The 12,281-nt window shown below is 39.7% G+C and overlaps 1 protein-coding gene across 4 annotated transcripts in view; it reads right to left on the bottom strand.

The window, feature by feature from the left end:
- Positions 1–12,281, bottom strand: part of LOC131591434 (nuclear respiratory factor 1) — a 65,301-nt gene that overhangs the window by 26,508 nt on the left and 26,512 nt on the right. For all 4 annotated transcript variants that reach the window (XM_058862138.1, XM_058862140.1, XM_058862141.1 and 1 more), the window contains exons 6-9: positions 11,354–11,512; positions 10,502–10,696; positions 7,308–7,409; positions 1,365–1,522 (exon numbers count right to left, since the gene is read on the bottom strand). In XM_058862138.1, coding sequence (XP_058718121.1) covers positions 1,365–1,522; positions 7,308–7,409; positions 10,502–10,696; positions 11,354–11,512 — 614 coding nt within the window. The remainder of the gene's footprint in view (positions 1–1,364; positions 1,523–7,307; positions 7,410–10,501; positions 10,697–11,353; positions 11,513–12,281) is intronic.

The following is a 12,281-nucleotide window of genomic DNA, read 5'->3' as shown; positions in this document are numbered from 1 at the left end:
TGATCTCCTTCCCACTGTGGCATGGATCATTCCTGGGGGTTTCATCACTCTTCTCCTTTCCAGACTTTTTCTATTTGAGTGGTGGGCACTTCCCACACCATCCAAGATGTGAATGCACCATCAGTTATTCCAGTTATTAAGCTTGCCCTTAATGCCTTCCCTTATCATTCCTAATATCCAATTTATTTTGACAATATCTGCTCAGCAGTGGTAAATCATTCCTGAAGTTGAATTTCCTATCAATTCCTACCTCAATTAAGCACAAGAAAAGTAGGATTTCCTTTAGCTTCCCCGTGGATGCTCTCCCTCTGCCCATTCTCTGCTCAAATATTTTCCATTTTCCCCTTCTCTTCCCTCATTTCTTGCTCAGATGCCAAACATTTTCCTGCTGCATCCACTTGAGGTGGATTTTCAGTTCTGAACAGCCCCTCTGTGTCTCAGGTGGCTCTTAAAAACTCGTAGAAAACCAGAATATTTTCCTTTAGCTTCCCTGCTCCCCTTGGCTCATCCTGAGCTTGGAGCTCTGGGAAGGCATTTTCCCTTCCCACTTCTAAAGGAAATCCATGTAGGGAAATCTGGAATCCTGGAAATGGGCAGGATAAAATCCTACAAGTTGGATTTGGGGAGCTGGGTTTTTTCCTGTGACTCCAGTGTCTGAAAAGATCATTTGCTTTTAAAAGGGAATTTTACAGGGAAACTATTCCCAAAGAAAACCCCTCTTTGACCAACCTCACATAGCAGACAAGAAATACCTGAAGGACCCAAAGAACTACATGGTTCTAGGTGTGTTTGGGATTAATCCCAATGGAGATTTGGGAATAAAGTGGGATCAGAGTGATACCCTCAGCAATTTCTGAGCTTTATTCCAAGCACCAGCAGCGTGGTGTCGTGCCCTGTCCCATCCCCTGGCTCAGCCAACAGCCTCTAACCATGATCCTGGCTTGGATGAGGGAAATTCTTGTCCACACCTCAGCAGTGGGAAAACTCCTTTGCTGCTGAGCTGTGATTTCCTATCCCTCAGGGAGTGCCACAGCCATCTCCAGGTTTTTGGAACAGCAGGATGAGTTCAGGCAGTTCAGCAGAGCTGAGAAAAGATATTTTATCCTGCTGGATGAACCTGTGCAGCTACACCTCAGATCTTTGGCTAACCTGAGTGCAGCCAAAAACCCCAATAACCACTGTAGCTCAATTCAGAAAGATTTTGGAGGATAAAAAACCCACCCAAACCCAGCGATCTGTGGCGGAAATCCCAATTCTGAGCCGGAATCAGGAGCACACAAAGAATTCACTGAGGAAAAGCCTCTCTCAGGAGCGTACAGAGCAAACTCTGCACCCTCAGAAGGAAACCAGGGGATGGCAGGTACCTGTTGAGTGCCATGGTGACAGTGGCTCCCTGCTGCATCTCCTGCGACGCCGCCACCGCCGCCTCCGCTAAGGAGGCCACCGCCTGCGTGGCCTCGGAGGCCTGCGTCGTCTGGATCGTCATCTCCCCACCCTGTAGCGTTGCCCAGTTCTGCTCCACCTGCCAGGGAAACACAGGGAAAGGCTGTGGGATGGGGTTGGGGAGGATGTCCCAAGGTCTGAGAGCGTCCAGAGGAGGCAGCGAGGCTGGTGAAGGGTCTGTGAGGAACGGCTGAGGGAGCTGGGGTTGTTTATCCTGGAGAAAAGGAGACTCAGAGGAGACCTTGGCGCTCTCTAAACTCCCTGGAAGGAGCTTGGGGTCAGCTGGGGTCAGGCTCTTTCTCCAGAAAACAGAGAGAGGACACAGCCTCAAGCTGCACCAAGGAAATTTAGATTGGATATTAGGAAAAATATACAGAAATTTACAGAAAGAGTGATAAAAGAGTGGAATTTTCTGTCTGGGGAGGTGGTGGAGTCATCAACCCTGGATGTGTTTAAAAAAGCCTGGATGTGGCACTGGGTGCTGTGGTTTGGTTGAGGGGTTGGGGCTGGGTTGGACTCGATATTGGAGATCTCTTCCAACCCGGTGATTCTGTGATTCCCTGATTCTCTGATTCTGTGAGTCTCTGATTCTGTGATTCTGTGATTCTCTGGTTCTCTGATTCTGTGATTCTCTGATTCTGTGATTTTCTGATTCTGTGATTCTCTGATTCTGTGATTCTCTGATTCTGTGATTCCCTGATTCTGTGATTCTCTGGTTCTCTGATTCTGTGATTCTCTGGTTCTCTGATTCTGTGATTCTGTGATTCTGTGATTCCCTGATTCCATGATTCTCTGATTCTGTGATTCCCTGATTCTGTGATTCTCTGATTCTGTGATTCTCTGATTCTGTGATTCTGTGGATTCTGTGATTCTGTGATTCCCTGATTCTCTGATTCTGTGATCCTGTGATTCTCTGGTTCTGTGATTCTCTGATTCTGTGATTCTCTGATTCTGTGATTCCCTGATTCCCTGATTCTGTGATTCCCTGATTCCCTGATTCTCTGATTCTCTGATTCCCTGATTCTGTGATTCTGTGATTCTGTGATTCTCTGATTCCCTGATTCTCTGATTCTGTGATTCCCTGATTCTGTGATTCTCTGATTCCCTGATTCTGTGATTCTCTGATTCCCTGATTCTCTGATTCTGTGACTCTGTGATTCTGTGGATACTGTGATTCTCTGATTCTCTGATTCCCTGATTCTGTGATTCTCTGATTCCCTGATTCTCTGATTCTGTAATCAGCCATCACCCCCTCGAGGTGTGGCTGCTTCCCAAAAAGAAAGAGATGGGTGGGTTTTGGCAGAGTCCTGCAGGTGACTGGGGAAAAAAAGGAGGGAGGCTGGAATCCACCTGATCCACCTGTGGCTGGACACCACAGCTCACAGTGCATAAAGATCCAGAAAAGTCCTCAAAAATCCAGAAATGTTTGTTTATCCCAGGTATTTAAAATTCCCTAACTCCAGACCTTCCCAGAGATAATTTTCATGTTACCTAAATATTATATTATATTATATTATATTATATTATATTATATTATATTATATTATATTATATTATATTATATTATATTATATTATATTATATTATATTATATTATATTATATTATATTATATTATATTATATTTACAATATATAATATTATATTATATTTACAATATATAATATTATATATTATAATATTCATTATATATCATATATGATATATTATATATTATATTAATTATATATTATATTACATATTATATATTATATACAATATATTATATTATATAGTATAATATATTATATATTATATATTATATATTGTATTATTTATATTATATTATATTATATTACATATTATATTATATATTATAATATAATATATTATATACAATATATAATATTGTATTATATTTATTCTTATAATATAATATAATATAATATAATATAATATAATATAATATAATACAATACAATACAATACAATACAATACAATACAATACAATATAATATAATATAATATAATATAATATAATATAATATAATATAATATAATATAATATAATATAATATAATATAATATAATATAATATAATATAATATAATATAAATAATAATTATAATACAATAATATCACCTAAATCACCCAGATTCTCATTTTTCCCCCATATTTTCATGTGGAGCTTCACAGCTCATGAGATAATGATTATACAGCCACAAAATCCACCAGGATGAGAACTAAAAACATAATTTTGGACCAAAAATAAAAAAAAAAAGCAGAGGATCTGCTGACAAATCCCACTGCCTGCTCTGAGAGGTGAAAAAACTCCACCCCCCATCCCCATAAACATTTTAGGGTGCTCAGAACTTCTGAGACACACAAATAAAAATGCTGTGAAGGGGGTGATGAAATAAAAAAAACCCCAAACACTTTGATTTGTTGGGATGGAAAAGGTTAAAAAGTCCATAAAATCAGAGCTGACTGAAGGCTCAGGGTAAAATTTTGCTGATTTTGGACAGAGGATGGAGAGGGAAGGAGGGAGAATCTGGATGTGGGAGATCCTGGTGATGCCCTGCAAAGGTGTCCAAGGAATTCCAGGACAGGGACGGAGCGAGGAGAGAAGGAAAAGAAGCTGAGAGGGTGTAAAACCACCTCAAATCTTCTTTCCACCAACCCCTTCCAGCTTTATTTGTGCCTTTTGGAAGATTTCCAGCGGCTGCCAGGAGATGGAAGAGGTTCCTGAAAAGGCTGGAAGCTGCTGCAGAGCGTCCCAAGGTCACGGGGAGATGTTTCGGTCAGGGTTTGTGGCCAGCAAAGCTGTTCTGTGCTGCCACCTCTCGCCCTGACAGCCCAGGACAGGAAATTAAAAATAAAAAATAGCATTTTAAGGGAGTATTTTAATGTTTCTTACACCCCACAGAAGGAATGATGGGGTTTTTTTGTGTATTATTTGATTAAAATAAAATAATATATATAATTTCTATAAAAATATATTTATATATATTTATATAAAATATATATTTACTTATATAAAATATTTATTTATATAAAATATATTTATTTATATAAAATATATTTATTTATATAAAATATATATTTAATAAAAATTATATATTTTATTTAAATAAAATTATATTATTATAAAAATTTTTTTTATAAAATTATAAAAATTAATATATAAATGTTTGAGTGTTTAGGTTTAGGCATGGAAATGCCCCCCCCCAGAAAACCTTAACTAAATAATCTACAGGAGGTACATATAAAAAAAAATATGAGATGCAGACCTTTAATTTATTTTGGATTATTGAATTTGAATTATTGGATTTTTTTTTAAAAAAAAGGGGAAAAATAAGTGCTTGAGCGTTCAGGTTTAGGCATGGAAATGCCCCCATAAAAACCCCTTAAATAAATAATCTACAGGAGGAACATATATAAAAAATATGAAATTCAGACCTTTGATTTATTTTGGATTATTGAATTTGAATTATTTGATTTTTTTTTAAAAAAAAGGGAAAAAATAAATGTTTGAAATTTTGAACATTCAGATTTAGGTATGGAAATGTCAAAAGAAAAATAAAACAAACCTTAAATAAATAATCTACAGGAGGTACATATATAAAAAATATGAAATGCAGTCCTTTAATTTATTTTGGATTATTGAATTTGAATTATTTGATTTTTTTTAAAAAAAGGGGACAAATAAATGTTTGGAAGTTTAGGTTTAGGCATGGAAATACCAAAAAAAAAAAAATAACCCTTAAATAAATAATGTACAAGAGCTGTATTAAAAAAAAAAAAATGAGATGAAGACCTTTAATTTATTTTGGATTATTGAATTTGAATTATTTGATTTTTAAAAAAATGGGGAAAATAAATAAGCATTCGGACTTAAGCATGGAAATGCCAAAAAAAACCCACCCAAACTTTAAATAAATAATCTACAGGAGGTGTTTAAGAAAAAAATAAATATGAAATTCAGACCTTTGATTTATTTTGGATTATAGAATTTGAATTATTTGATTCTTTTTTAAAAAAAGGGGACAAATAAATGTTTGAGGGTTTAGGTTTAGACATGGAAATGCCAAAAAAAAAAATAAAACAGACCTTAAATAAATAATCTACAGGAAGTATATATATTAAAAAAAAAAAAAAGGTAAAATTCAGACTTTTGGTTTATTCTGGATTATTGAATTTGAATTATTTGCTTTTTATAAAAAAAGGGGGAAAATAAATGCAAGTTTGAGCACTCAGATTTAAGCATGGAAATGCCAAAAAAACCACATTAAATAAATAATGTATAGGAGGTGTATAAAAAAAAAGTATGAAATTCAGACCTTTGATTTATTTTGGATTATTGAATTGGAAGTACTTGATTTAAAAAAAAAAAAGGGAAAAAATAAATGTTTGCAAGTTGGAGTGTTCAGATTTAGGTATGGAAATGTCAAAAGCAAAATAAAAGAAACCTTAAATAAATAATCTACACAAAGTATATATATATATAAAATATATATGAAATTCAGACCTTTGACTTACTTTGAATTACTGAATTTGAATTATTTGATTTTTTTTTAAAAAAAGGGAAAAAAATAAATGCTTGAAATTTTGAACATTCAGATTTAGGTATGGAAATGTCAAAAGAAAAATAAAACAAACCTTCAATAAATAATCTACAGGAAGTATTTATATATATATATAGAATATATGAAATTCAGACCTTTGACTTACTTTGGATTATTGAATTTGGATTATTTGATTTTTAAAAAAAAAGGGGAAAAATAAATGTTTGCAATTTTGAGCATTCAGATTTAAGCATGGAAACGCCAAAAAACCCCAAACCTTAAATAAATAATCTACAGGAAGTATATATATATATATATATATATATATATATATATATATATAAATATATGAAATTCATACCTTTGACTTACTTTGAATTATTGAACTTGAATTATTTGATTAAAAAAAAAAAGGGAAAAAATAAATGTTGAGTGTTCAGATTTAAGCATGGAAATGCCAAAAAAACCACATTAAATAAATAATGTATAGGAGGTGTATAAAAAAAAAGTATGAAATTCAGACCTTTGATTTATTTTGGATTATTGAATTTGAAGTACTTAATTTAAAAAAAAAAAAAGGGAAAAAATAAATGTTTGCAAGTTGGAGCATTCAGATTTAGGTATGGAAATGTCAAAAGCAAAATAAAAGAAACCTTAAATAAATAATCTACACAAAGTATATATATATATATATATATATATATATATATAAAATATATATGAAGTTCAGACCTTTGACTTACTTTGAATTATTGAATTTGAATTATTTGATTTTTTTTAAAAAAAGGGAAAAAATAAATGCTTGAAATTTTGAACATTCAGATTTAGGTATGGAAATGTCAAAAGAAAAATAAAACAAACCTTAAATAAATAACCTACAGGAAGTATATATATATATAAAAAAAAAATATATGAAATTCAGACCTTTGACTTACTTTGAATTATTGAATTTGAATTATTCAATTTTTTTTAAAAAAGGGGAAAAATAAATGTTTTCAAGTTTGAGCATTCAAATTTAAGCATGGAAATGCCAAAAAAAGAAACCCAAACCTTAAATAAATAATCTACAGGAAGTATATATATATATATATTAAAAATATATATGAAATTCAGACCTTTGACTTACTTTGAATTATTGAACTTGAATTATTTGATTAAAAAAAAAAAGGAAAAAATAAATGTTGAGCGTTCAGATTTAAGCATGGAAATGCCAAAAAAAGATGGGATTATTAAACTTGAATGATTTGATTTTTTTTTTAAAAGAAAAGGGGGGAAAAATAAATGAAAGTTTGAAATATGGAAGGAAGTTGAGCTCCTCACCTCTCCGTCAGCCACCGCAGAATAATTGACTTGTGCCACGGTGACCGTGGTGGGCAGCTCGGAGGCGTCGGCCAGCGTGGCCACCGTGGCACCGGTGCCAACCTGTGGAGGACAAAACAACATCTGTTACCTCAGGAAATGTCCACAGAGCTCAGGGAAAGGGGATCTCAGATGGAAAAGAATAAAGGAATTTATGGTGAGGGTGGTAAGATGTTGGAAAAGTTGGTTTTGGTTGTCCCTGGATCCTTGGAAGTGTCCAAGGCCAGGTTGGACAGGGTTTGGAACAACCTGGGATGGTGGAAATTGTCCCTGCCATGGCAATGAGAGGATCTTTAAGGTCCTTTAAGCATTAATTCCCTTCTCCCACCCTCCCAGAATTGGTTCAGAATTCCCTGCACACCCTCCTTTCTCCCCATTCCCTGGAATCCATTCCTTGGATCCCTGGAAGTGTCCAAAGCTGGGTTGGACAGGGTTTGGAGCAACCTGGGATGGTGGAAATTGTCCCTGCCATGGCAATAAGAGGATCTTTAAGGTCCTTTAAGCATTAATTCCTTTCTCCCACCCTCCCAGAACTGGCTCAGAATTCCCTGCACACCTTCCTTGCTCCCCATTCCCTGGAATCCATTCCTTGGATCCCTGGAAGTGTCCAAGGCCAGGTTGGACACGGTTTGGAGTAACCTGGGATGGTGGAAATTGTCCCTGCCATGGCAATGAGAGGATCTTTAAGGTCCTTTAAGCATTAATTCCCTTCTCCCACCCTCCCAACACTGGCTCAGAATTTCCTGCACACTCTCCTTGCTCCCCATTCCCTGGAATCCATTCCTTGGATCCCTGGAAGTGTCCAAAGCTGGGCTGGACAGGGTTTGGAGTAACCTGGGATGTGGAAATTGTCCCTGCCATGGTAATAAGAGGATCTTTAAGGTCCTTCCCAACCCCTCAAATTCCACAATTCTGTGACTAATTGTAATTTCAGAGCTCACACAAAACACAGAGCTGTCCCCAAGGGAGAGGAAATCCACGTTAATCCGTGGAAGTTTCCAGACTGGAACCAAGTTTTGCACATCCCTCGTGCTGTCCCTGTGTCCATGAAGGCCTCAGAGTTCTCCCAGCCTCAGGAAAAGCAGCTGTGGGAGCACAGAGGAGTCAATTCCCTTCTCCCACCCTCCCAGAACTGATTCAGAATTCCCTGCACACCCTCCTTGCTCCCCATTCCCTGGAATCCATTCCTTGGATCCCTGGAAGTGTCCAAAGCTGGGCTGGACAGGGTTTGGAGTAACCTGGGATGGTGGAAATTGTCCCTGCCATGGCAATGAGAGGATCTTTAAGGTCCTTTAAGCATTAATTCCCTTCTCCCACCCTCCCAGAATTGGTTCAGAATTCCCTGCACACTCTCCTTCCTCCCCATTCCCTGGAATCCATTCCTTGGATCCCTGGAAGTGTCCAAGGCCAGGTTGGACACGGTTTGGAGCAACCTGGGATGGTGGAAATTGTCCCTGCCAAGGCAATGAGAGGATCTTTAAGGTCCTTTAAGCATTAATTCCCTTCTCCCACCCTCCCAACACTGGCTCAGAATTCCCTGAATACCCTCCTTGCTCCCCATTCCCTGGAATCCATTCCTTGGATCCCTGGAAGTGTCCAAAGCTGGGCTGGACAGGGTTTTGAATAACCTGGGATGGTGGAAATTGTCCCTGCCATGGCAATGAGAGGATCTTTAAGGTCCTTTAAGCATTAATTCCCTCCTCCCACCCTCCCAGAACTGGCTCAGAATTCCCTGCACACCCTCCTTGCTCCCCATTCCCTGGAATCCATTCCTTGGATCCCTGGAAGTGTCCAAGGCCAGGTTGGACAGGGTTTGGAGTAACCTGGGATGTGGAAATTGTCCCTGCCATGGCAATGAGAGGATCTTCAAGGTCCTTTAAGCATTAATTCACTTCTCCCACCTTCCCAGAATTGGTTCAGAATTCCCTGCACACCCTCCTTGCTCCCCATTCCCTGGAATCCATTCCTGGGATCCCTGGAAGTGTCCAAGGCCAGGTTGGACAGGGTTTTGAATAACCTGGGATGGTGGAAATTGTCCCTGCCATGGCAATGAGAGGATCTTTAAGGTCCTTTAAGCATTAATTCCCTTCTCCCACCCTCCCAGAATTGGTTCAGAATTCCCTGCACACCCTCCTTGCTCCCTGGGTCTCATCTCCAGGCACCTGGCAAACAAGAGCTCATCCTCAATACCCCTTTGGAAATGATCTTTTCCCCATTTAACAGCTGGGAAAGGACAAAGGCAGGGAGATGGGCAGCTTTGTGTCTGAGGAGAATGAAATAGAAATGCCAGGAAGTCAATGGGATCTCAGGTGTCCAGCAGCTGAAAGGACAGCAGTCAAAGGGAGATTGTATGGACAGGTGAGCAAAGAGAACCAGCCTGGCAAGTCTGCTGGGCTTTGGTGGGGAACAGAAAACTCTAACAGCCACTGAAAAGCTTCATTTGGGGAAAAAAAAAACCCAGTTTTTATCTTCATTATGTCTGAGACTTCACTGAAAATGAGGGACAAAACGCTGGGCCTGGTTAGGAACCACCAGGTTTGGAGGCACAGGGGAAACTGAGATTCAAATCTCACTCCCACGAGGAGTTTGTGGGAAGTTTCAAGAGGAAACCTAATTTTTTCTGACATCCTGAGCTGCCAGAATCTGCCTTTCCACACAGGGGAAAAACCAGCAGCAGCACTGAGCTAAAGACAGTGTGAGAGGAATCCTTATTCCATGAGGACAAATATGAATTTGGTGTTTGTAATAAATATAATACACTTCAGATGAAGACTAGGGGCACAGAAATACCTGATCTGATGATTAAACTACTTTTCATACCATTAAAGGAAGGCAATTCCACCACTTCTCCTCCCATTGCCACCCACAGGTGTTGCGTGGTGGCACCAGGGACTGGATTTGTTCTGAGGAGGTTCACTAAACTCAGGTGAAATCCCTGAATTGTTTGATCACATCACAGAAATCCTTGCACAAACAAAGGGTGAAACAAAGGAGAACAAAGGCTGGGAGTTGAGAAGAGAGAGGATGAGGATGGATCCTCGTTGTGGGGTAAGACGTGATAAAGACAAAATTCCCGAAGGTCAAGTTTAGCTCCTGAGTTTCCTTAAACCACCTCCCTGAGGCTGGAAATGGGAAATGCAGGGGGTTCCTCTCACCTGGATGAGGGACACGGTGCCGTCGGGGTTGCTGAAGGTTTGTACCACGGTCTGGGAGGGCACCAGGTGGGCGATGCTGTGCGTGGTCGTGGTCTGCGGGGTCTGCTGGTCCTCGAAGGCGTAGAGCAGATCCTCGCGCCCGTGCTGCTTGTAGCAGTTCTTCACGATGGTTCGCAGGGCCTGGGTCCAGGAGACCTTCCAGCAGGAGGGGACAGGGGACAGTCAGCCCAGGAGAGTGTTCTGAACCAGCACAGGGCCAGGATTTGCACGTTTTGTCTTTAATTTGTCGGGTGGTTTGCAACCATCGGCAAACGAACAACCCCGAGATTTAATCTCCCTCTGCTCATCCCTGACTTTCCCCAGGGAGCTCACCCTGATCCAGTGGAGATGTTCCTGCTCAGTGCAGGGCTTGGATGAGAAGACCTTTAAAAAAGGCCCTTCCAACCCAAAGCATTTGGTGACTCCAAGCAGAAAACCACAGTGATTTGGTGATTTGGGAAAGCACCAAAATGCTGCCACAGCACCGTTTCCAGCCTCCCCACCCAACCAGCCTCCACAAGCCCTGCTGCCTCCACACCACGGATTATTCTTTGATTATCTCTGTGACAGGTTGCTAGAAACTTTACTCAACACCTTTCCACCCAGTTCTCTCATTTCTCCACTGCACATCCACGACTCTTTTTCCCTAAAGCACAAAGCTTTAAGGAAACCTCTGAGCAGGACAGCATCCCTTCCCTCCTTCACACAGACTCTTCCTTCTGTCCCTCGAGGCAAAAATCACTCCCAAAAACCAAAGTTGAGGGGCAAACTCAGCCCTGTGCTCCTTTTGGAGGCAGGCAGGGAGACACCCACCCGCTGCTTCTGCTCCTCCGTACGGACGTCGCTGCGGACGTTGGCCCAAGGAATGTCCTCGGGCCACCAGATGGGCTTGCAGCTCTCCTTGCCCCAGCCTGGCTTCCCACGACCTGTGGAATACTTCAGCATCTCGGGGATGAAGGCTCTCAGCTGTGCCTGGAACAATAAAAAGGTTGAGAGGCGTTTAGGAATTCACATCTCCGGTAGTTTTGAGGTGCGCTGGATGGAATTATTGTGTTCAGCTTCCATCCTGTTGGAGCCATCATCGTTGGGAGAGGCCTGAACGCCCAAGGAAGGTGGATAATACTTTGTCAGTTTCTCCCAAGACTCAGCTTGGCAGCAGGTGGAAGAAAGGAAACAAAATTAAATTAAACATTTAAAGTAAATTAAATCAACAATTAAAGGAAAGCAAAATTAAAGCCAACACAAAATTCCAGTGCCGAGGCACAAACACCCACGCTATTGACACTTCACAATTCAAACACTACCAGGAAGAGAATAAACCAGCTTGAAATGGGAAAAAAAACCCAAATAAATCACGATAACCCATTAAAAACCCCACACTCTGTGTCCCTACAGTGGCAGGAACTCGGCCATGAGCTGATTTATCTTCTACAGAGACACTGCAAGGGGATGGAGCTTCAGTGGCTGCTGAAATGTGGAAAGCATCTGACACTTCTCCAGCCCTGTGCTGCCAAAAGAAATGCAGAACTCACACAGGGTCTTGTGACAAGATTGGTTTTTGTAGCTGGGACTCCTTGGAGCACCAGGAAAAGGCTGGTTCAGCTGCAGAGCAGAGCAGGAAGGGGAGAGCTCTCCTTATGTCAGAGGAAATCACGTTTAGAGCTTAAAAACTGCATTTAGGAGCAGCTCCCTGCATCCCTTCAGAGCTTTTAGAGTAAATTATTTCATAGAATCGTGGAGT

Source organism: Poecile atricapillus, chromosome W (genome assembly GCF_030490865.1).
Source record: "Poecile atricapillus isolate bPoeAtr1 chromosome W, bPoeAtr1.hap1, whole genome shotgun sequence".
In the NCBI taxonomy this organism is placed as follows: domain Eukaryota; kingdom Metazoa; phylum Chordata; class Aves; order Passeriformes; family Paridae; genus Poecile; species Poecile atricapillus.
The sequence above is the reverse complement of the archived record's forward strand: the minus strand, read 5'-3'. Positions and strand labels throughout refer to the sequence as shown.